This window comes from Fundulus heteroclitus, chromosome 1 (assembly GCF_011125445.2).
Source record: "Fundulus heteroclitus isolate FHET01 chromosome 1, MU-UCD_Fhet_4.1, whole genome shotgun sequence".
Lineage (NCBI taxonomy): Eukaryota > Metazoa > Chordata > Actinopteri > Cyprinodontiformes > Fundulidae > Fundulus > Fundulus heteroclitus.
Window position 1 is genome coordinate 40,776,018 of NC_046361.1, and position 22,234 is coordinate 40,798,251.

At 39.8% G+C, this 22,234-nt stretch overlaps 1 protein-coding gene and 6 non-coding genes across 7 annotated transcripts in view; all 7 read right to left on the reverse strand.

Annotated features, from left to right (window-relative positions):
• The window catches only part of LOC105918719, a 30,101-nt gene extending 18,477 nt beyond the window's left edge, over positions 1-11,624 (reverse strand). The window contains exons 1-2 of the mRNA XM_036127797.1: positions 11,509-11,624; positions 8,587-8,762 (exon numbers count right to left, since the gene is read on the reverse strand). Coding sequence (XP_035983690.1) covers positions 8,587-8,762; positions 11,509-11,545 — 213 coding nt within the window. The 5' untranslated portion in view covers positions 11,546-11,624. The remainder of the gene's footprint in view (positions 1-8,586; positions 8,763-11,508) is intronic.
• A 5,505-nt stretch (positions 11,625-17,129) lies between these two features.
• Positions 17,130-17,202, reverse strand: trnak-uuu. Its single transcript has one exon. It is a non-coding gene; the product is annotated as a tRNA-Lys (tRNA).
• A 1,305-nt stretch (positions 17,203-18,507) lies between these two features.
• Positions 18,508-18,580, reverse strand: trnak-uuu. The gene has a single exon. It is a non-coding gene; the product is annotated as a tRNA-Lys (tRNA).
• Positions 18,581-18,965: 385 nt separating this feature from the next.
• On the reverse strand, positions 18,966-19,038 carry trnak-uuu. Its single transcript has one exon. It is a non-coding gene; the product is annotated as a tRNA-Lys (tRNA).
• Positions 19,039-20,339: 1,301 nt separating this feature from the next.
• Positions 20,340-20,412, reverse strand: trnak-uuu. The gene has a single exon. It is a non-coding gene; the product is annotated as a tRNA-Lys (tRNA).
• A 385-nt stretch (positions 20,413-20,797) lies between these two features.
• trnak-uuu lies at positions 20,798-20,870 on the reverse strand. Its single transcript has one exon. It is a non-coding gene; the product is annotated as a tRNA-Lys (tRNA).
• Positions 20,871-21,713: 843 nt separating this feature from the next.
• Positions 21,714-21,786, reverse strand: trnak-uuu. The gene has a single exon. It is a non-coding gene; the product is annotated as a tRNA-Lys (tRNA).
• Between the last annotated feature and the right edge of the window lie 448 nt (positions 21,787-22,234).

Sequence of the window (22,234 nt, forward strand, 5' to 3'; positions counted from 1 at the left end):
CCGTATTGGAACAAAAAGGCTCTATGTACATGCTGGAAAACAGTATTTAAATTTGTAAGTAATGATGTCTTCTCCTAGATTTACTGTGTGACCCAAAGCACTTAATTAAACTAAATTGTGACTAAAAACCTCCCCTCCATGTCAATAGACTGCCTCTCCAAGATGTTTAGCAGCCCGTCATAGAACTCCTGAAGGATTTTACGCCTCGGTAATTACCAAGGGATACAGAGGAATAGATATTGTTTCATTTAATTTACATATACAGTATGTTTTGTTTGTCTGTTTCTTTTTTATTTTCCCCTTAAATGCATAAAAATAAGCTGTGAATTGGAGGACAGCTTCAGCTTCATATTATTATTAATGCTATTATTATGCCCAATAGCATGCCCAGTCTGGTAGGATAAGGAAAATAATCAATTGTTTGCATTTTCAGTGCGATTTAAATGCATTATTAATAACTCTTGTTTTAAAGGCAGGACATTCGGGAATATTTAAAACAATAATCAAATGCTTTATTTTACAATATAAACATTGATTACATGGGGGGAAAACAGTCTATAATGGTACACTCAGATCTCCTCTACATTTCAAGTCAAGTAACATCTGGATATAACTGAGACAAGCATGCTGAACTGCAGCAGCTTACTTACAAAAGCAGAGAACATGATGCTGAAAAACTGGTCCATGCATTTGTTACTTCAAGGCTGGACTATTGTAATTCTTTACTATCAGGAAGTCCACAAAATGCAGTTCAAAGCCTTCAGCTGATCCAAAATGCTGCAGCAAGAGTTCTGATGAAAATCAACAAGAGGGATCATATTTCTCCAATTTTAGCTTCCCTTCATTGGCTTCCTGTTAAATCAAGAATAGAATTTAAAATTCTTCTTCTAACGTATAAAGCCCTTAATAATCAAGCTCCATCATATATCAGAGCTCTGATTAATTCAATTCAATTCAATTCAATTTTATTTATATAGCGCCAAATCATGAAACATGTCATCTCAAGGCACTTTACAAAGTCAAGTTCAATCATATTATACAGATTGGGTCAGATTATACAGATTGGTCAAAAATTTCCTATATAAGGAAACCAGTTGATTGCATCAAAGTCCCGACAAGCAGCATTCACTCCTGGGGAACCGTAGAGCCACAGGAAGAGTCATCTGCATTGTACATGGCTTTGCTGCAATCCCTCATACTGAGCAAGCATGAAGCGACAGTGGGAAGAAAAACCACCCATTAACGGGAAAAAAAAACCTCCGGCAGAACCGGGCTCAGTATGAACGGTCATCTGCCTCGACCGACTGGGGTTACAGAAGACAGAACAGAGACACAACAAGAGAAACAAAAAAGCACAGAAGCACACATTGATCTAGTAATCTGTTCTACATTAGATGGTAGTAGCAGGTGAGCCGTCTTCTCTGGATGATGTCACAGTTAACAGAACGCCAGACCAGGTGTACCTACTATGAAGAGAAAAGAGAGAGAACAGAAAGTTAAAGCAGAAATGACAACACATAATGCATAATTGAAGAACAGTAGAACTCAATATAGTGAGAAAATTAGATCCTGATATACTCCAGTAACCTAAGCCTATAGCAGTAAAACTATAAAGGTAGCTGAGAGTAACATGAGTCACTAGTTATAATTTTTGTCAAAAAGAAAAGTTTTAAGCCTAGTCTTAAAAGTAGACAGGGTGTCTGCCTCACGGACCAAAACTGGGAGTTGGTTCCACAGGAGAGGAGCCTGATAGCTAAAGGATCTGCCTCCCATTCTACTTTTAGAGACTCTAGGAACCACCAGCAGACCTGCAGTCTGAGAGCGAAGTGCTCTGTTAGGAACATACGGGGTAATCAGAGCTCTGATATATGATGGAGCTTGATTATTAAGGGCTTTATACGTTAGAAGAAGAATTTTAAATTCTATTCTTGATTTAACAGGAAGCCAATGAAGGGAAGCTAAAATTGGAGAAATATGATCCCTCTTGTTGATTTTCATCAGAACTCTTGCTGCAGCATTTTGGATCAGCTGAAGGCTTTGAACTGCATTTTGTGGACTTCCTGATAGTAAAGAATTACAATAGTCCAGCCTTGAAGTAACAAATGCATGGACCAGTTTTTCAGCATCACTCCTGGACAGAATGTTTCTAATTTTGGCGATATTCCGGAGGTGAAAAAAGGAAACTCTGGAAACCTGTTTAATATGGGATTTAAATGACATGTCTTGGTCAAAAATAACACCAAGATTTTTTACTTTATTACCAGAGGCCAGGTTAATGCCACCCAGATTAAGTGATTGGTTAAGAAGTTTATTTTTTGAGGACTCTGGCCCAAAGATTAAAACTTCGGTCTTGTCAGAATTTAGATGCAGGAAATTTAAAGTCATCCAGCTTTTGATGTCATCAAGACATGACTGCAGTCGAAGTAATTGATTGGATTCATCAGGATTTATGGATAAATATAGCTGAGTATCATCAGCATAACAGTGGAAATTAATCCCATGCTGTCTGATAATTTTGCCTATCGGAAGCATATATATAGTAAAGAGAATTGGTCCAAGGACTGAACCCTGTGGTACTCCACAGGTGACCCTAGAGTTTGAGGAAGATTTATTATTAACATGAACAAACTGGAATCTGTCTGACAGATAAGATTTAAACCAGCCTAATGCTTTCCCCTTAATCCCTACAGTATGTTCAAGTCTTTGTAGGAGAATATTGTGATCAACTGTATCAAACGCAGCACTGAGATCTAACAGGACAAGTATAGACACAAGTCCATTATCTGAGGCCATGAGAATATCATTAGTGACCTTCACCAGAGCTGTTTCAGTGCTATGATGAGCTCTGAAGCCTGACTGAAACTCCTCAAGTAGGTCATTACTTTGTAAATGTTCACAAAGTTGATTAGCAACTACTTTCTCAAGAATTTTAGATAAGAAAAGAAGATTAGATATAGGTCTGTAATTTACTAACTCATCTTGATCAAGAGAAGGTTTCTTAAGTAAAGGTTTAATAACAGCTACTTTCAAAACCTGTGGTACATATCCATTTACTAAGGATAGATTAATTATGTCTAAAATAGTGCCACTGATCAAAGGGAATATGTCCTTAAACAACTTGGTTGGGATTGGGTCTAACATACAGGTAGAAGGTTTAGATGAAGCTAAAATTTTAGATAGCTCAGAAAGCTCTACTGCTTCTAAACAGTTCAAACACTGCGCAGATTCTAAAGATTCCTCCAATGCTGCCTCACTTACTGAGGACGAGGTAATCATGTTTGGGAGGATGCCAATTATTTTATTTTTAATGGCATCAATTTTATTTATGAAGAATCCCATAAAATCATTACTACTAAGAGCTAAGGGAATGGATGGATCAACAGAGCTGTGGCTCTGGGTAAGTTTGGCAACTGTACTAAAGAGAAATCTAGGATTATTTTTATTCTCTTCAATTAATGATGAAAAATATGCTACTCTAACTCTGCGGAGGGTCTTGTTATACAACAATAGTCTGTCCCTCCAGATTAAGTAGGATTCCTCTTGGTGTGTAGAGCGCCATTTTCTCTCCAATTTCCTAACATTGTGCTTCAAGGAACGCAGCTCTGAATTAAACCAAGGAGCCAGCTTCCTGTGAATAATCACCTTCTTTTTCAAGGGAGCTACATTGTCTAATGCAGAACGCAATGAGGAAGTCACATTGTTAGCAAAGGTATCGATTTGTGAATGGGAAGAAACAGCAATGCTGCCATCTACAGGGCATTTCTGCAATACTGAGGATATTAAGAAGGGGACAGACTCTTTAAGTTTTGATACAGCATTATCCGATAAAGATCTACTATAATGGAACCCTCTTTTGGGGGTGGAGAATTCAGTTAGATTAAACTCAAATGTTATTAAAAAATGATCAGACAGGACAGGGTTGTGAGAGAATACTGTTAATTCTTCACAATCAATGCCATATGTCAGCACAAGGTCTAAAGTATGGAGCCGAGAGTGCGTCGGTTTATGCACATTTTGAACAAAACCAATTGAATCTAGGATAGTTTTAAAGGCTACACTAAGGTTATCACATTCAGTGTCAACATGGATGTTAAAATCACCCACTATAATAACCTTATCAGTATTTAACACCAAATCAGATAAGAAATCTGACAACTCATCCAAAAACTGAGTGTAAGGGCCTGGTGGACGATACAAAACAACAAACAGAAGAGGTTTTATTGCTTTGCAGTTTGGATGAGGGAAACTGAGGGTTAAATGTTCAAAAGAACTGTAATTATTAGTTGGCCTGGGACTAATTAATAAATCAGACTGAAAGATAGTTGCCACTAATCCTCCTCTTCCCACAGATCTGGGAATGTGGAAATTTGAATAACTGGAGGGGGTTGACTCATTTATACTAACGTAGTCCTCTTGTAGCCAGGTTTCTGTGAGACAAAACAAATCAATCTGTTTATCAGAAATCAATTCATTAACTAACAAAGTCTTTGGAGGAAGAGACCTTATATTTAATAGACCACATTTTATTATTTTATTTTTAGGTTCAAGGTGAACCATATTGATTTTTATTAGGTTTTTATGATTTGTTCCTTTTAGATCAGTTTTTGATCTGTTAAGTTTTGGCCGTGGGAAAGACACCGTCTCAATAGGATAATGGGTGGGTAACAGTACAGAAGCTGCAGAGAGGTGTGTTAAACTACGGCTCTGCTTCCTGGTCTGGACCCTGGGTTGTCAGCATTTAGGAGAACTAATAAATCCGGCCAGATTCCTAGAAAGAAGAGCTGCACCATCCAAAGTAGGATGGATGCCGTCTCTCGGGATCAGACCAGGTTTTCCCCAGAAAGTTCTCCAGTTATCAATGTAGCCCACGTCGTTTTCTGGACACCACCTAGACAACCAGCGGTTGAATGATGACATGCGGCTAAACATGTCATCACTGGTCAGATCAGGCAGGGGACCAGAGAAAATTACAGAGTCCGACATAGTTTTAGCAAACTCACAAACCGAAGCAACACCAACTTTGGTGACCTCTGATCGGCGTGATCGGGTGTCATTACCGCCAGCGTGAATAACAATTTTGCGGTATTTACGCTTATCCTTAGCCAGTAGTTTTAGGTAGGATTCTATGTCGCCTGTTCTGGCCCCTGGTAGGCATTTAACTATGGTCCCTGGTTTCTTTAGTGCCACATTTCTCATTATGGAGCTGCCAATAATTAAGGTCGGCTCCTCGGCGAGATTGTCGCTCAGAGGGGAAAATTTATTAGAAACGCAGATGGGTTGGTGGTGATCTGGGGTCTGTAATCTCGAGCTATGCTTCCTACGAACTGTCACCCAGCCAGCCTGGTTACCAGGCTGCTCGGGTGCTACTGCTTTAGGTTCGCTACGTGAAGTTACTCTATGCGGCTCCGCGCTAGCAAAAGAGCGGCTATCAGCTGGTTTTTCAACAGCACGGAGCCGGGTCTCCAATTCTGACACCCTCGCGTCCAAAGCTACAAAAACACTACATTTATTACATGTACCATCATCATTAAAGGAGGCAGAGGAATAACTGAACATCTGACACAGAGAGCAGCAGATAGGAGACTTAGTCAGAGCCGGAGAAGCCATTATGAGGCTAAGGCTTGGCTAGCGCTAGGCTAACGCTAGGCTAAAGCTAGGCTAACGCCCTATTATCACGCCAAAGAACAAACCGTGTGAAACACGAGGAGTTCCCAAACGTGATGAGCAGCCACAGACAATGTTTTAAAAGTGCTTATGTCTGGAAACAGATGTTACAGCAAAGAGGTTTAAAGATAAAAAGCGAGAGAGCCTGGAGCAAAGCTCCGTCGTTCACACAGCAACAACAGGAAGTGACGCAATACGCCTTACCGCAAACAGGAAGTCCGCTCCGCCTGCAGCAGCCCGTATACCCCGTATGTTCCTAACAGAGCACTTCGCTCTCAGACTGCAGGTCTGCTGGTGGTTCCTAGAGTCTCTAAAAGTAGAATGGGAGGCAGATCCTTCAGCTATCAGGCTCCTCTCCTGTGGAACCAACTCCCAGTTTTGGTCCGTGAGGCAGACACCCTGTCTACTTTTAAGACTAGGCTTAAAACTTTTCTTTTTGACAAAAATTATAACTAGTGACTCATGTTACTCTCAGCTACCTTTATAGTTTTACTGCTATAGGCTTAGGTTACTGGAGTATATCAGGATCTAATTTTCTCACTATATTGAGTTCTACTGTTCTTCAATTATGCATTATGTGTTGTCATTTCTGCTTTAACTTTCTGTTCTCTCTCTTTTCTCTTCATAGTAGGTACACCTGGTCTGGCGTTCTGTTAACTGTGACATCATCCAGAGAAGACGGCTCACCTGCTACTACCATCTAATGTAGAACAGATTACTAGATCAATGTGTGCTTCTGTGCTTTTTTGTTTCTCTTGTTGTGTCTCTGTTCTGTCTTCTGTAACCCCAGTCGGTCGAGGCAGATGACCGTTCATACTGAGCCCGGTTCTGCCGGAGGTTTTTTTTTCCCGTTAATGGGTGGTTTTTCTTCCCACTGTCGCTTCATGCTTGCTCAGTATGAGGGATTGCAGCAAAGCCATGTACAATGCAGATGACTCTTCCTGTGGCTCTACGGTTCCCCAGGAGTGAATGCTGCTTGTCGGGACTTTGATGCAATCAACTGGTTTCCTTATATAGGAAATTTTTGACCAATCTGTATAATCTGACCCAATCTGTATAATATGATTGAACTTGACTTTGTAAAGTGCCTTGAGATGACATGTTTCATGATTTGGCGCTATATAAATAAAATTGAATTGAATTGAATTGAATTGATGTCTGGGTCTAGTTTCCAAACAATAAAATGGATGGACAAGGTCATCAACTCTGTGGGTAATTACAAAGTCATCAGACTATTGCAAAAATACATGTTATGCAGGAATTTCTTTTTATAATAGGGATTTTCAGTAAACTTAATCCAGAAGCACTAGCGTAGCTTGCTTACTTATCTCGCTAGCTTATGCTATAGTTGGAGATTTCTGATTGGTTGCAAATCATTGCCTGTTAAAAAGTGCATTCGTGTGTTGAGTCAAGTCAGGGGAGTCTCAAACATCCACACACAATGCAGTGAAGTTTAAAGACCACAGGTATTTTGTTAATTAAGTTATAATTGTGTAAAGACCAAAAATACTTTTGTAAATCTTGTCCTGCGTATGTATGAATCACATATGCATATTTGTAAAAATGAGACTCTTTTAGCTCCATAAAGTTCCCTTACCACCACCACTTTTCTTGTTTAAATAAACATTTTAATGCACTCTCTGTTTAGCTGAAATTTCAAATCCACAGCCTGTTTCCTGACATCAGAGGAAGACTGACTGCAAATGAAATAACAACACGATACAGTACAAATGTAGTGTGCAAATGTTACGTTTGTGTTTTCAGTTAATTCATGTTTTGCTGAGTTATCCTACTAATCAGCATTTGTTTGTAAAGCACTTTGGTGCTTATAAATCTGCCAGATACTAATGTTTGTATTAGTATGTATTGGTATTAGTATAAATTGACCCTGAGTTGCAGTCGCTGTTCGCTGCCAGATGGAAACTTAAAGTGACGCCCCCTCCTCTGATGCTGCAGGACTCATCCTGTATTTGGTGAGGGTTCTCAGCGCGAACCTACCCTGCTACACTGGTATTCTTCACGGTTCAGGCCTGTGTGCCGTCTGCATTCATCCTCACCTCTCCTGCTCCAGGCTCATTAAGGGTTATTCACTGCACCTGTGAGACTTTCAGCCACTGCAGTCAAGCTCATCAAATTACTCCTTTTTTCTGCATTTTTAAGCGAGTAGACATCCAGAGGTTTTAATGCCTGTTACCACGTTCTGACCATGATCACAGTTTCTGAGTTTACCTGGCTCTCCAAGCTCTCGTCAGACAGCTGCTGGACCATGATTGCTCCTGGTCACATTATAAAACAACTTCTTTTTGCTTCAAATTTCAGGGTCCTTGCCTGTCTGATATTTTTAAAGGGATATGGCTGCTGAAGGAGGATTCTTTAGAGTTTTTCAGCAGTCAGAGCCCTGAGAGAGTTGGTGTGAAATCCTCCTCAGTCTGACTGGTCAGAAGCTTGAATCCATCCCATGTGAACCTCTTCCTGAAATTTCAAACAGGCTGCAGAAATTCCCTTTATGTATAGTGACTGAAACCCAGCCTCACGTGGACTAACACTTCAGATGTGCTGGAGTCACTTTAGTCAGAGGAAATTTGCATCTTTTCTCAGTTCCTCACAAAGTAAACAGCAACACCTCCACTCAGAATGTGAAATGATTAACATTGCAAAGTTTATGGAAATACAGCCTGGAAGGATGCAGAGATGTCTCTGAGCTGCAAGGAAGGAGGCATTTAAAGATATTGCAAAGATTTGTTAGTTTGAGAATGAAATGTGTTTTTTTTGGTGTCAGATCAAACATAACTGGTCAGTTAGGAAGAGCCTGGTTTCAGAAATGCAGTAAAGTAGCAGTGGAAACGAGATAAAAACCATTTCACGTCTATTCTGGCCTATCAGACGCAAAGCATGAAAGCAGAGATAGGAAAATGTCTTTACTTCAGCCAATTTGTTCAAGTCCACCGTGTTCCTCAGGATGGTCATGGTCTCAGCGCTGTCCACAGTCACCAGGTCTGTGTACGTTTTCCTGCAGTAACTCTGAGCATCCTTCCAGCTCTTCGCCTCATAAATGAAGTGGTACTGAATTTTAGCAACTGTGGAGACGGCACACAGAACTGCAACAACACACAGAATATCAGATTATTTCAGCGTTAAAACATATCCATCATAATCAATAGATGTCTTAACTCAAAGCTTTCCTCTGTAATAACAGAAGTATCAGATTTATTGTATACCTGTGGTAAAAGCTAAGTCATGATACATTCAATGCCTTACAAACGTATCCACAGCTGTTTACATTTTGTCATATTACATCTACAAACTCCACTGTGTTTTATTTGGGATTTTATGTGACAGACCAACACAAAGAAAAGCACAATCAGTGAAGAGGAAGGAAAATGATTCATGGTTTTTAAAATGGTCACAAGTACAATTCTGCACAAACTAGGGTTAATTTTCATGTTGAGTCCCTTTAACCTGATACACCCTAGTAGAATAAAATAGGATAGAAACACAATAGAAATATTCTTCCTTTTCCCACAATGGGGAAATTCAGGCATGCAAGCAGGAAAGTGAAAAGCAAATGAAGAAGCATGAAGATTCATACAAAGGTAAGTAAGTAAAACTTTATTTATATAGAACCTCTCAAGATAACAATCACAAAATGCTTTACAACAGAAGATAAAAAGTACACAAAACATAATTAAACAAAAACAGGTTTAAAAAGATATATTTTTAGCTGGCCTTTAAAGGAAACCACTGAGTCTGCTGATCTCAGAGTGTTGGAGCCACAGCAGAGGAAGCTCTGTCTGCTTTAGTTATATAGGAGACAATCAGCATCTCTGATATCTGGACCTCAGAGCCCTAATGAGGATGTAAGGATGTAATAGTTCAGAGATGAACACTGGTTTCTGTCCATGCAGAGCTCTCCAACACAAAACCAACATCTTGAAATGCGCTTTATAATAAACCGGCAGCCAATGAGGTTTCATCAGCAGTGGAGTAACAAGACAAAATGTTTTTAAGATCTTGTCAGGAGCCTAGCTGCAGCGTTTTGTACAGAGTGCAACTGCTCTAGCGAGGTTTTCTTGGGACATGTGTAATGTACAATAAGTTGCAATAATTCAGATATGACGAAACAAAAGCATAAATTAAAATTTCCATCTCAGTACAAGAGACAAAATCGGTAAGTTTGACAATGTTTTGCAGATGGTAGAAACAGCAACAAACCAGAGATTTAGTATGATTTTCAAGGGCAAAGCCTGAATCAACGTTTATCCCAAGGTTCCTAACAGAAGACTTAGCGAAAGTGCCAAGAGGCCAAAGGATCTGTTTATCTTTGCAGTTATTTTTTCTAGTGCAAAGACAATTACTTCAGTTTTTTCTTCATTCAACTGAAGAAAACTGTCATTCATCCAGCTTTTAATTGAATTCAGACATTTTATGACATTTTTGAACTTAATTTGGAAGAAACTGTATGTCATCTGCAGAGCAAGTATAGGAAATATCCTTAAAAGATCACAATATGGAACCAAGTGGGAGCAGATAAAGCAACAATGGTCCTAGAACACAGCCCAGTGGAACCCCACATTGAACAGAACGGGAAAATGATCTATAAATAGACTCAGCCAAGAAGGCTTACCTATCAGACAAGTATGAGGACAACCATTTCAAAGCAGAGCCAGAAACACCAGTCCAGGTCCTCAGCCTATTTAGCAAGACTAGATGGTCAACAGTATCCAAAGCTGATGTCAGAACTAATATAAGCCGCACAAAAATATTTATCTGCATCGGTCTGTCTCAAAATATCATTTGAAACCCTAAGAAGAGCCCTTTCAGTTGACTGGGATTTATGAAAACCTGACTGAAAGTGATTGAGAATGTTACACCGATCAAGAACAGCAGCTAACTGTTAGACCATGGCCGACTCTAAAATCCTGCACAGAAAAGGAAGCATTGAAACGGCTCTGTGACTGCTGAAGAGAGGAGAATCTAAATTAGGCCTTTTTAAGAGTGGGTGGATGACCACACTCCTCAGACAATCAGCATAATAAAGCATAAAAATCCAACTGTCCTGTTTCAGGCCTCAGAGGTTCCTGTAGAGAACATTAGAGAACAACCAGCATCATGGAGACCAAGGAACCCAGCAGACGGGTCGGGGAGAAAGTTCTGGTCCACTTTACAGCAGGGTCAGGTTCTAAAACAACATCCCAGAGTTCTGATCATCATCTGGACCTGGAGAGAGGATGGACCATCTGCAGACCTACCAGGACATGGATGTCCACCTGGACTGAATGCCTTGGTGAGGGGAGCATTTATCAGAGAAGCAGCCAGGAGGACCGCTGTAACTCTGGAGGAGCTACAGGGATCCACAGCTCAGGTGGGAGATGCTATCAACAGGAAAATTATCAGTTACAGACTCCATAGATCTTCCAGCAGGACAACCACAGTGAACATGCAGCCAGAAATACTATGAGATGGTTTATATCAAAGCAGATTCATGTGTTAGAACGGCCTAATCAAAGTCCAGACCCCACGGAGAATCTGTGACAAACCTTAAACTGATCTTCATTGATGTTCTCCGTCCTCAGCTCTGAAAAGGGGTTCTTTGAAATATTGACTCAAGAAGGTCTGAATCATAGTCATGCCACGTTTAAGATTTTTATGCATTAGGCAGTTTGTGTTGTTTGACAGATTCAATCCCAATAAAACAAACTTGAATATCTGACTGTAATGTGACAAAACATAGACACATTTGAATAGTGTCAATACTTTTTCAAGCCCCTGTATCTATTGTATGTGCTAATCTATGACAAATCTTATAATATTGACTAAATATAAAAAATTAATATACTCAATTACCTGATGCACCAGTGATGTAGAGAAGAACTTTCTCCATCCTTGTTTTTCCAATATTCTCTGAGTCAGCGCCCTGAGAGAGTTGGTGTGAAATCCTCCTCAGTCTGACTGGTCAGAAGCTTGAATCCATCCCATGTGAACCTCTTCCTCACATTTCAAACAGGCTGCAGAAATTCCCTTTATGTATAGTGACTGAAACCCAGCCTCACGTGGACTAACACTTCAGATGTGCTGGAGTCACTTTAGTCAGTCGTTATGAGAGGAAATTTGCATCTTTTCTCAGTTCCTCACAAAGTAAACAGCAACACTTCCACTCAGAATGTGAAATGATTAACATTGCAAAGTTTATGGAAATACAGCCTGGAAGGATGCAGAGAGGTCTCTGAGCTGCAAGGAAGGAGGCATTTAAAGATATTGCAAAGATTTGTTAGTTTGAGAATGAAATATGTTTTTTTTGGTGTCAGATCAAACATAACCGGTCAGTTAGGAAGAGCCTGGTTTCAGAAATGCAGTAAAGTAGCAGTGGAAACGAGATAAAAACCATTTCACATCTATTCTGGCCCATCAGACGCAAAGCATGAAAGCAGAGATAGGAAAATGTCTTTACTTCAGCCAATTTGTTCAAGTCCACCGTGTTCCTCAGGATGGTCATGGTCTCAGCGCTGTCCACAGTCACCAGGTCTGTGTACGTTTTCCTGCAGTAATTCTGAGCATCCTTCCAGCTCTTCGCCTCATAAATGAAGTGGTACTGAATTTTAGCAACTGTGGAGACGGCACACAGAACTGCAACAACACACAGAATATCAGATTATTTCAGCGTTAAAACATATCCATCATAATCAATAGATGTCTTAACTCAAAGCTTTCCTCTGTAATAACAGAAGTATCAGATTTATTGTATACCTGTGGTAAAAGCTAAGTCATGATGCATTCAATGCCTTACAAAGTATCCACACCTGTTGAACTTTTCCACATTTTGTCATATTACATCTACAAACTCCACTGTGTTTTATTTGGGATTTTATGTGACAGACCAACACAACGAAAAGCATAATCAGTGAAGAGGAAGGAAAATGATTCATGGTTTTTAAAATGTTCACAAGTACAATTCTGCACAAACTAGGGTTAATTTTCATGTTGAGTCCCTTTAACCTGATACACCCTAGTAGAATAAAATAGGATAGAAACACAATAGAAATATTCTTCATTTTCTCACAATGGGGAAATTCAGGCATGCAAGCTGGAAAGTGAAAAGCAAATGAAGAAGCATGAAGTTTCATACAAAGGTAAGTAAGTAAAACTTTATTTATATAGAACCTCTCAAGATAACAATCACAAAGTGCTTTACAACAGAAGATAAAAAGTACACAAGACAAAATTAAACAAAAACAGGTTTAAAAAGATATATTTTTAGCTGGCCTTTAAAGGAACCTCTGAGTCTGCTGATCTCAGAGTGTTGGAGCCACAGAAGAGGAAGCTCTGTCTGCTTTAGTTATATGGGAGACAATCAGCATCTCTGATATCTGGACCTCAGAGCCCTAATGAGGATGTAAAGATGTAAAAGAGATGAACACTGGCGTCTGTCCATGCAGGGCTCTTCAACACAAAACCAACATCTTGAAATGCGTTTTATAATAAACCGGCAGCCAATGAGGTTTCATTGAGCGCTGAACTGCTGAAGCCATATGTGGACTCTGTACCACATTTGTATATTGCACGGTTTTAATAATACTAGCACACTGTCTATTTCCCCTGCATTCTTTACATTGTTTACATTTCAATTGTTTACATAAATCGCTGCTGCATCTTTATCCTGAAATCATTTTACTGTGATTTTTCAAGCTGTATGCAAACGAAATTTCGTTCTTTACGCACTTTGTGCATACAAAATGACAAATAAAATTGTCTAAGTCTAAGTCATTAGCAGTGGAGTAACAAGACAAAATGTTTTTTGTCAGGAGCCTAGCTGCAGCGTTTTGTACAGAGTGCAACTGCTCTAGCGAGGTTTTCTTGGGACATGTGTAAAGTGCAATAAGCTGCAATAATTCAGATCTGATGAAACAAAAGCATGAATTAAAATTTCCATCTCAGTACAAGAGACAAAATCGGTAAGTTTGACAATGTTTTGCAGATGGTAGAAACAGCAACAAACCAGAGATTTAGCATGATTTTCAAGGACAAAGCCTGAATCAACGTTTATCCCAAGGTTCCTAACAGAAGACTTAGCGAAAGTGCCAAGAGGCAATTAAACCCATTTACCTGATGCACCAGTGATGTAGAGAAGAACTTTCTCCATCCTTGTTTTTCCAATGTTCTCTAATCTCTGACTGCAGGTTTTCAGTTTCTGACTTTTAACACAAACATGCAAAAATCTTTTATTTGCATTTTAGAGAACTGAGGTGTATTTTAACATATATATTCTTTGTCCAAACAATTCAGTCGAGCTGTTAAACACAAGAGACTAATTTGACTCCTGCTTCCCCACAATGAGACTATTTCCTTAAGGTCCTGCCTCACCTGCTGGATCAACACTTCGTGCTACTCAAAAGGAACCCACACTTCAAGAAACCAGGAATTATTGGAGTTTGATGGTCACAAAGCAGAAAAGTACAACATAGTTGACCCAAACATGTATGTCAGAAGAAAGTGACTGATGTTAAGTTTGACAAACATTTCTCCATTCAAGATCCTCCAAGAACACCAAGACAAGGCTCCGTTGATTTAGGAGCAGCAAGTTTCTTAGGTGACAGTATGTGTCTGAGTACTTGAACTACTCCTATGTAAATCAGTAATACAGCACAACCAGAAGCATCCATTGACATGCAGAAGGGAGCATTTACAGCTGATTTTGTCTGAATAACTTTATTGAAAATAGAAAATATAGACTGCAAAGAAAAGTAAAACAAATGTAAACACTATCATTTGATCAGCAACCTTTCCAAAAAATTTCCCCCAAAATTCCCTAAAAATATTAAAAGTCAATGTACCAAAATCATGTTCTGTTGTATTCTAGCAGTTCTTAGTGTCATATGCATATAGTGTGGCAGTTACAGTTTTTTTAGATTGCTTTGACACAGCAATCAACTCAAAACCCAAATTTTTCAAAACAGTTAACGCAGAGACCTAAACAGTGGCACCAATGGTCAAAATGAAACATTTTGTTTGCAAAAGGCTCCAACTCTGCCAAAACATTTAAAATATGAACCAAAAGCTCATTTTGCCTTCAAACAACACAACTTGCACACAAATGTTTGAGCCCTTCCAATCATTCATTACACAAGGGGCAACAAAATACAGAATACAACACTCAATGTGAATCAGTGCAGCATTGCTGGTTCATTGTAGCCAAAGACTGTACGCAGCTTACATGTCATTTGTTGTCAAATTTGCCTTTTTGCAAAAAAACGGATCCAGAAGCAAATATGTTGTGATGCAAATTTTATTGATTCTTCATTCTTTTTTTCCAGATAAACAAATAAAATATTCCAAAAAATGAAAGATTCCAACAGAAAATACTAGGGCTGTTTGTTCCTTCTAGTCCATTCTGTCCTGACGAATACGCCACATGGCCTCATCTACATCACATTCAATATTTTCCCTTGCAATGCACCTAGGGAAAAATCTTGTTGCATGCCTAATCCATCCTTGACATGCCTCTGCATCTACATCTTGTGCATTGAGCAAGGGCATCTGCTCATAGGGGCGGTGATCATATACCTTCCATCTCCATGCACTGAATAATTCCTCTATAGGAATAGATAGAGATGAATATACTGTATAGCAGCAACACCTGCTCTCCCATTGAAAAATTCTTACAATGGATGCAACCGTGTTTCTATTGAGAAAAGTTTGGAGTCTTTGTCCCGCCCCTCTAAGTGAAAGGCCATGATTTACTACATGATCAATCATAGTTGCCCAAATTTCATCTGTAACTTGAGCCTTCTTTTGCTCTGCAGAGATGGTGATGCTGAAAACTGAGAGGTTGCCAGTTTCTTCAAACAGGTCAAAGCAACCAATAAAAACTGTAAACCAAACACTGATGTCTTTACACTTTGTAAGGTAACTCCTCAAAGCAAGGCACTTTCTGAATTTCCATAAGTAATGAGTTTTTAAGATTCTTGAGATTGAGTTTATTGAAAGTACAACAATGCTACTTTGTGGGCTGTACAACAAGATCTGGGTTTTTGAAAGCAATTTCAGTCAGAATGCTTTAGGTTGCAGCATTTTCAAGAATTGATCTTGAGACAGCAAATATATGCCTTTCTGTAAAGTTCAACAGCTCTATACTTACATTGTCAAGTGCTTGTAAACCCTTTACATGTGGATTCTTGACTATGACAATGAACCATAGGGGGTGCCAGAGCTTAGATGAACATTTTGTGTGTGCGTACTGGTGGTACCCTAACAGGGATTTTCTCTTAAACACAAGAGCTACCAGGCTACTTGGTGAGTTGTACAAAGATGTAGCTGATTTGAAAAAGAAATCAAAATCACTGCGAATGCTTTATGTTGCAGCATTTTTAAAAGTTACGCTCTTAAAGTGTAACTACACCCGATGTAAAGGTAAAATCCCACCCCCAGGCAAATTTTGAAAAATGCCACCAAAGTAGGCAGTTCCAAGAGACACACACTTATATCGAGGGATAAGCGATATGTTGGGGGTCAAGCGGGGGCTGTGGTTAAGGATGAAGTAAAGTAGCATGTTGAGATATTGGCAATGACTTATATCGAGGGATAAGCGATATGTTGGGGGTCAAGCGGGGGCTGTGGTTAAGGATGAAGTAAAGTAGCATGTTGAGATATTGGCAATGACCATGGCAACAGCTTGTGGCTTTAACACAGATTGGTCTTTTAAACTGGTTGATTTACACTCCCTCTATCTCATTGCTGGAGGTTGAGGGATAATTCATGAAACTGAGCAGGGCTGAGGCTTACCAGTTTTAGCCACTGACTAAGCATTGACAGAAGCCATGTATTTGAGACAATTGGAGGACAGAATGGGTGCAATGTCTGAGTGGTAAAGGATGTTAGCAGCATCATTGCTAACATGGGCTAAGGTTTGGAGAAGTGACAAATGCAAAAGACTATCTATCAATGCCCCCAATGCTTGTGATTTCATCTCCCATCTGACTCGCTACGCGGGGCGTGTGTCTGACAGAGATGCCTTCATACTTGAACATGGGCAATGGTAAAAAGGCTTGTACCATCGGAACAAATAGGAAAATTCAACTGCAATAAGTTCAACCCTAGGAGGGCATTGCTAAGTATAGCTTAAGACAAAAATTGCAGAACTAGACAAGTTTACATGAAAATGTAAAGAATCGCAATGTAAGACTAAAGTAGCATCCGTAGCCCAGTTTATGTGCAAGGAAGTAGATTTTGGAGTGAGTTACTCTTGAAGATGTAGACCCCCAATGCTACTTGGTGAGCTGTACAACGAGATCTGGGTTTTTGAAAGCAATTTCAGTCAAAATGCTTTAAGTTGCAGCATTTTCAAGAATTGATCTTGAGACAGCAAAGATATGCCTTTCTGTAAAGTTCAAGAGCTCTATACTTACATAGTCAATTGCTTGTAAACCCCTTACATGTGGATTCTTGACTATAAGTATGAAATCCAAGATGTACGCCTGAACAGGGACTTGAACCCTGGACCCTCAGATTAAAAGTCTGATGCTCTACCGACTGAGCTATCCAGGCTCGGCTTTGAGTCTTTGTAACAGCTGGAAACCCCCTGAAATTTGAAATACTATATCTGTAGAAACTACAAGATATGACAATGAACCATAGGGGGTGCCAGAGCTTAGATGAACATTTTGTGTGTGCGTACTGGTGGTACCCTAACAGGGATTTTCTCTTAAACACAATAGCTACCAGGCTACTTGGTGAGTTGTAGAACAAGATGTGGGTTTTTGAAAGTGATTTCAGTCAGAATGGTTTAGGTTGCAGCATTTTCAAGAATTGATCTTGAGACAGCAAATATATGCCTTTCTGTAAAGTTTAACAGCTCTATACTTACATTGTCAAATGCTTGTAAACCCCTTACATGTGGATTCTTGGCTATAAGTATGAAATCCGAGATGTACGCCTGAACAGGGACTTGAACCCTGGACCCTCAGATTAAAAGTCTGATGCTCTACCTACCGACTGAGCTATCCAGGCTCTGCTTGGAGTCCTTGTAACAGCTGGAAACCCCCTGAAATGGGAAATACTATATCTGAAGAAACTACAAGATATGACAATGAACAATAGGGGGTGCCAGAGCTTAGATGAACATTTTGTGTGTGCGAACTGGTGGTACCCTAGCAGGGATTTTCTTTTAAACACATTAGCTACCAGGCTACTTGGTGAGTTGTAGAACAAGATGTGGGTTTTTGAAAGTGATTTCAGTCAGAATGGTTTAGGTTGCAGCATTTTCAAGAATTGATCTTGAGACAGCAAATGTATGCCTTTCTGTAAAGTTCAACAGCTCTATACTTACATTGTCAAATGCTTGTAAACCCCTTACATGTGGATTCTTGACTATAAGTATGAAATCCAAGTTGTACGCCTGAACAGGGACTTGAACCATGGACCCTCAGATTAAAAGTCTGATGCTCTACCGACTGAGCTATCCAGGCTCTGCTTTGAGTCCTTGTAACAGCTGGAAACCCCCTGAAATGGGAAATACTATATCTGAAGAAACTACAAGATATGACAATGAACCATAGGGGGTGCCAGAGCTTAGATGAACATTTTGTGTGTGCGAACTGGTGGTACACTAACAGGGATTTTCTCTTAAACACAATAGCTACCAGGCTACTTGGTGAGTTGTAGAACAAGATCTGGGTTTTTGAAAGTAATTTCAGTCAGAATGGTTTAGGTTGCAGCATTTTCAAGAATTGATCTTGAGACAGCAAATATATGCCTTTCTGTAAAGTTCAACAGCTCTATACTTACATTGTCAATTGCTTGTAAACCCCTTACATGTGGATTCTTGACTATAAGTATGAAATCCAAGATGTACGCCTGAACAGGGACTTGAACCCTGGACCCTCAGATTAAAAGTCTGATGCTCTACCGACTGAGCTATCCAGGCTCTGCTTTGAGTTCTTGTAACAGCTGGAAACCCCCTGAAATGGGAAATACTATATCTGAAGAAACTACAAGATATGACAATGAACCATAGGGGGTGCCAGAGCTTAGATGAACATTTTGTGTGTGCGAACTGGTGGTACCCTAACAGGGATCTTCTCTTAAACACAATAGCTACCAGGCTACTTGGTGAGTTGTAGAACAAGATCTGGGTTTTTGAAAGCGATTTCAGTCAGAATGGTTTAGGTTGCAGCATTTTCAAGAATTGATCTTGAGACAGCAAATGTATGCCTTTCTGTAAAGTTCAACAGCTCTATACTTACATTGTCAATTGCTTGTAAACCCCTTACATGTGGATTCTTGACTATAAGTATGAAATCCAAGATGTACGCCTGAACAGGGACTTGAACCCTGGACCCTCAGATTAAAAGTCTGATGCTCTACCGACTGAGCTATCCAGGCTCTGCTTTGAGTTCTTGTAACAGCTGGAAACCCCCTGAAATGGGAAATACTATATCTGAAGAAACTACAAGATATGACAATGAACCATAGGGGGTGCCAGAGCTTAGATGAACATTTTGTGTGTGCGAACTGGTGGTACCCTAACAGGGATCTTCTCTTAAACACAATAGCTACCAGGCTACTTGGTGAGTTGTACAACAAGATCTGGGTTTTTGAAAGCGATTTCAGTCAGAATGGTTTAGGTTGCAGCATTTTCAAGAATTGATCTTGAGACAGCAAATATATGCCTTTCTGTAAAGTTCAACAGCTCTATACGTACATTGTCAATTGCTTGTACACCTCTTACATGTGGATTCTTGACTATAAGTATGAAATCCAAGATGTACGCCTGAAAAGGGACTTGAACCCTGGACCCTCAGATTAAAAGTCTGATGCTCTACCGACTGAGCTATCCAGGCTCTTCTTTGATTCCTTGTAACAGCTGGAAACCCCCTGAAATGGGAAATACTATATCTGAAGAAACTACAAGATATGACAATGAACCATAGGGGGTGCCAGAGTTTAGATGAACATTTTGTGTGTGCGAACTGGTGGTACACTAACAGGGATTTTCTCTTAAACACAATAGCTACCAGGCTACTTGGTGAGTTGTAGAACAAGATGTGGGTTTTTGAAAGTGATTTCAGTCAGAATGGTTTAGGTTGCAGCATTTTCAAGAATTGATCTTGAGACAGCAAATGTATGCCTTTCTGTAAAGTTCAACAGCTCTATACTTACATTGTCAAATGCTTGCAAACCCCTTACATGTGGATTCTTGACTATAAGTATGAAATCCAAGTTGTACGCCTGAACAGGGACTTGAACCATGGACCCTCAGATTAAAAGTCTGATGCTCTACCGACTGAGCTATCCAGGCTCTGCTTTGAGTCCTTGTAACAGCTGGAAACCCCCTGAAATGGGAAATACTATATCTGAAGAAACTACAAGATATGACAATGAACCATAGGGGGTGCCAGAGCTTAGATGAACATTTTGTGTGTGCGAACTGGTGGTACACTAACAGGGATTTTCTCTTAAACACAATAACTAACAGACTACTTGGTGAGTTGTAGAACAAGATGTGGGTTTTTGAAAGCGATTTCAGTCAGAATGGTTTAGGTTGCAGCATTTTCAAGAATTGATCTTGAGACAGCAAATATATGCCTTTCTGTAAAGTTCAACAGCTCTATACTTACATTGTCAATTGCTTGTAAACCCCTTACATGTGGATTCTTGACTATAAGTATGAAATCCAAGATGTACGCCTGAACAGGGACTTGAACCCTGGACCCTCAGATTAAAAGTCTGATGCTCTACCGACTGAGCTATCCAGGCTCTGCTTTGAGTCCTTGTAACAGCTGGAAACCCCCTGAAATGGGAAATACTATATCTGAAGAAACTACAAGATATGACAATGAACCATAGGGGGTGCCAGAGCTTAGATGAACATTTTGTGTGTGCGAACTGGTGGTACACTAACAGGGATTTTCTCTTAAACACAATAGCTACCAGGCTACTTGGTGAGTTGTAGAACAAGATCTGGGTTTTTGAAAGTAATTTCAGTCAGAATGGTTTAGGTTGCAGCATTTTCAAGAATTGATCTTGAGACAGCAAATATATGCCTTTCTGTAAAGTTCAACAGCTCTATACTTACATTGTCAATTGCTTGTAAACCCCTTACATGTGGATTCTTGACTATAAGTATGAAATCCAAGATGTACGCCTGAACAGGGACTTGAACCCTGGACCCTCAGATTAAAAGTCTGATGCTCTACCGACTGAGCTATCCAGGCTCTGCTTTGAGTTCTTGTAACAGCTGGAAACCCCCTGAAATGGGAAATACTATATCTGAAGAAACTACAAGATATGACAATGAACCATAGGGGGTGCCAGAGCTTAGATGAACATTTTGTGTGTGCGAACTGGTGGTACCCTAACAGGGATCTTCTCTTAAACACAATAGCTACCAGGCTACTTGGTGAGTTGTAGAACAAGATCTGGGTTTTTGAAAGCGATTTCAGTCAGAATGGTTTAGGTTGCAGCATTTTCAAGAATTGATCTTGAGACAGCAAATATATGCCTTTCTGTAAAGTTCAACAGCTCTATACGTACATTGTCAATTGCTTGTACACCTCTTACATGTGGATTCTTGACTATAAGTATGAAATCCAAGATGTACGCCTGAAAAGGGACTTGAACCCTGGACCCTCAGATTAAAAGTCTGATGCTCTACCGACTGAGCTATCCAGGCTCTTCTTTGATTCCTTGTAACAGCTGGAAACCCCCTGAAATGGGAAATACTATATCTGAAGAAACTACAAGATATGACAATGAACCATAGGGGGTGCCAGAGTTTAGATGAACATTTTGTGTGTGCGAACTGGTGGTACACTAACAGGGATCTTCTCTTAAACACAATAGCTACCAGGCTACTTGGTGAGTTGTAGAACAAGATCTGGGTTTTTGAAAGCGATTTCAGTCAGAATGGTTTAGGTTGCAGCATTTTCAAGAATTGATCTTGAGACAGCAAATATATGCCTTTCTGTAAAGTTCAACAGCTCTATACGTACATTGTCAATTGCTTGTACACCTCTTACATGTGGATTCTTGACTATAAGTATGAAATCCAAGATGTACGCCTGAACAGGGACTTGAACCCTGGACCCTCAGATTAAAAGTCTGATGCTCTACCGACTGAGCTATCCAGGCTCTGCTTTGAGTCCTTGTAACAGCTGGAAACCCCCTGAAATGGGAAATACTATATCTGAAGAAACTACAAGATATGACAATGAACCATAGGGGTTGCCAGAGCTTAGATGAACATTTAGTGTGTGCGAACTGGTGGTACCCTAACAGGGATTTTCTCTTAAACACAATAGCTACCAGGCTACTTGGTGAGTTGTAGAACAAGATCTGGGTTTTTGAAAGCGATTTCAGTCAGAATGCTTTAGGTTGCAGCATTTTCAAGAATTGATCTTGAGACAGCAAATATATGCCTTTCTGTAAAGTTCAACAGCTCTATACTTACATTGTCAAGTGCTTGTAAACCCTTTACATGTGGATTCTTGACTATGACAATGAACCATAGGGGGTGCCAGAGCTTAGATGAACATTTTGTGTGTGCGTACTGGTGGTATACTAACAGGGATTTTCTCTT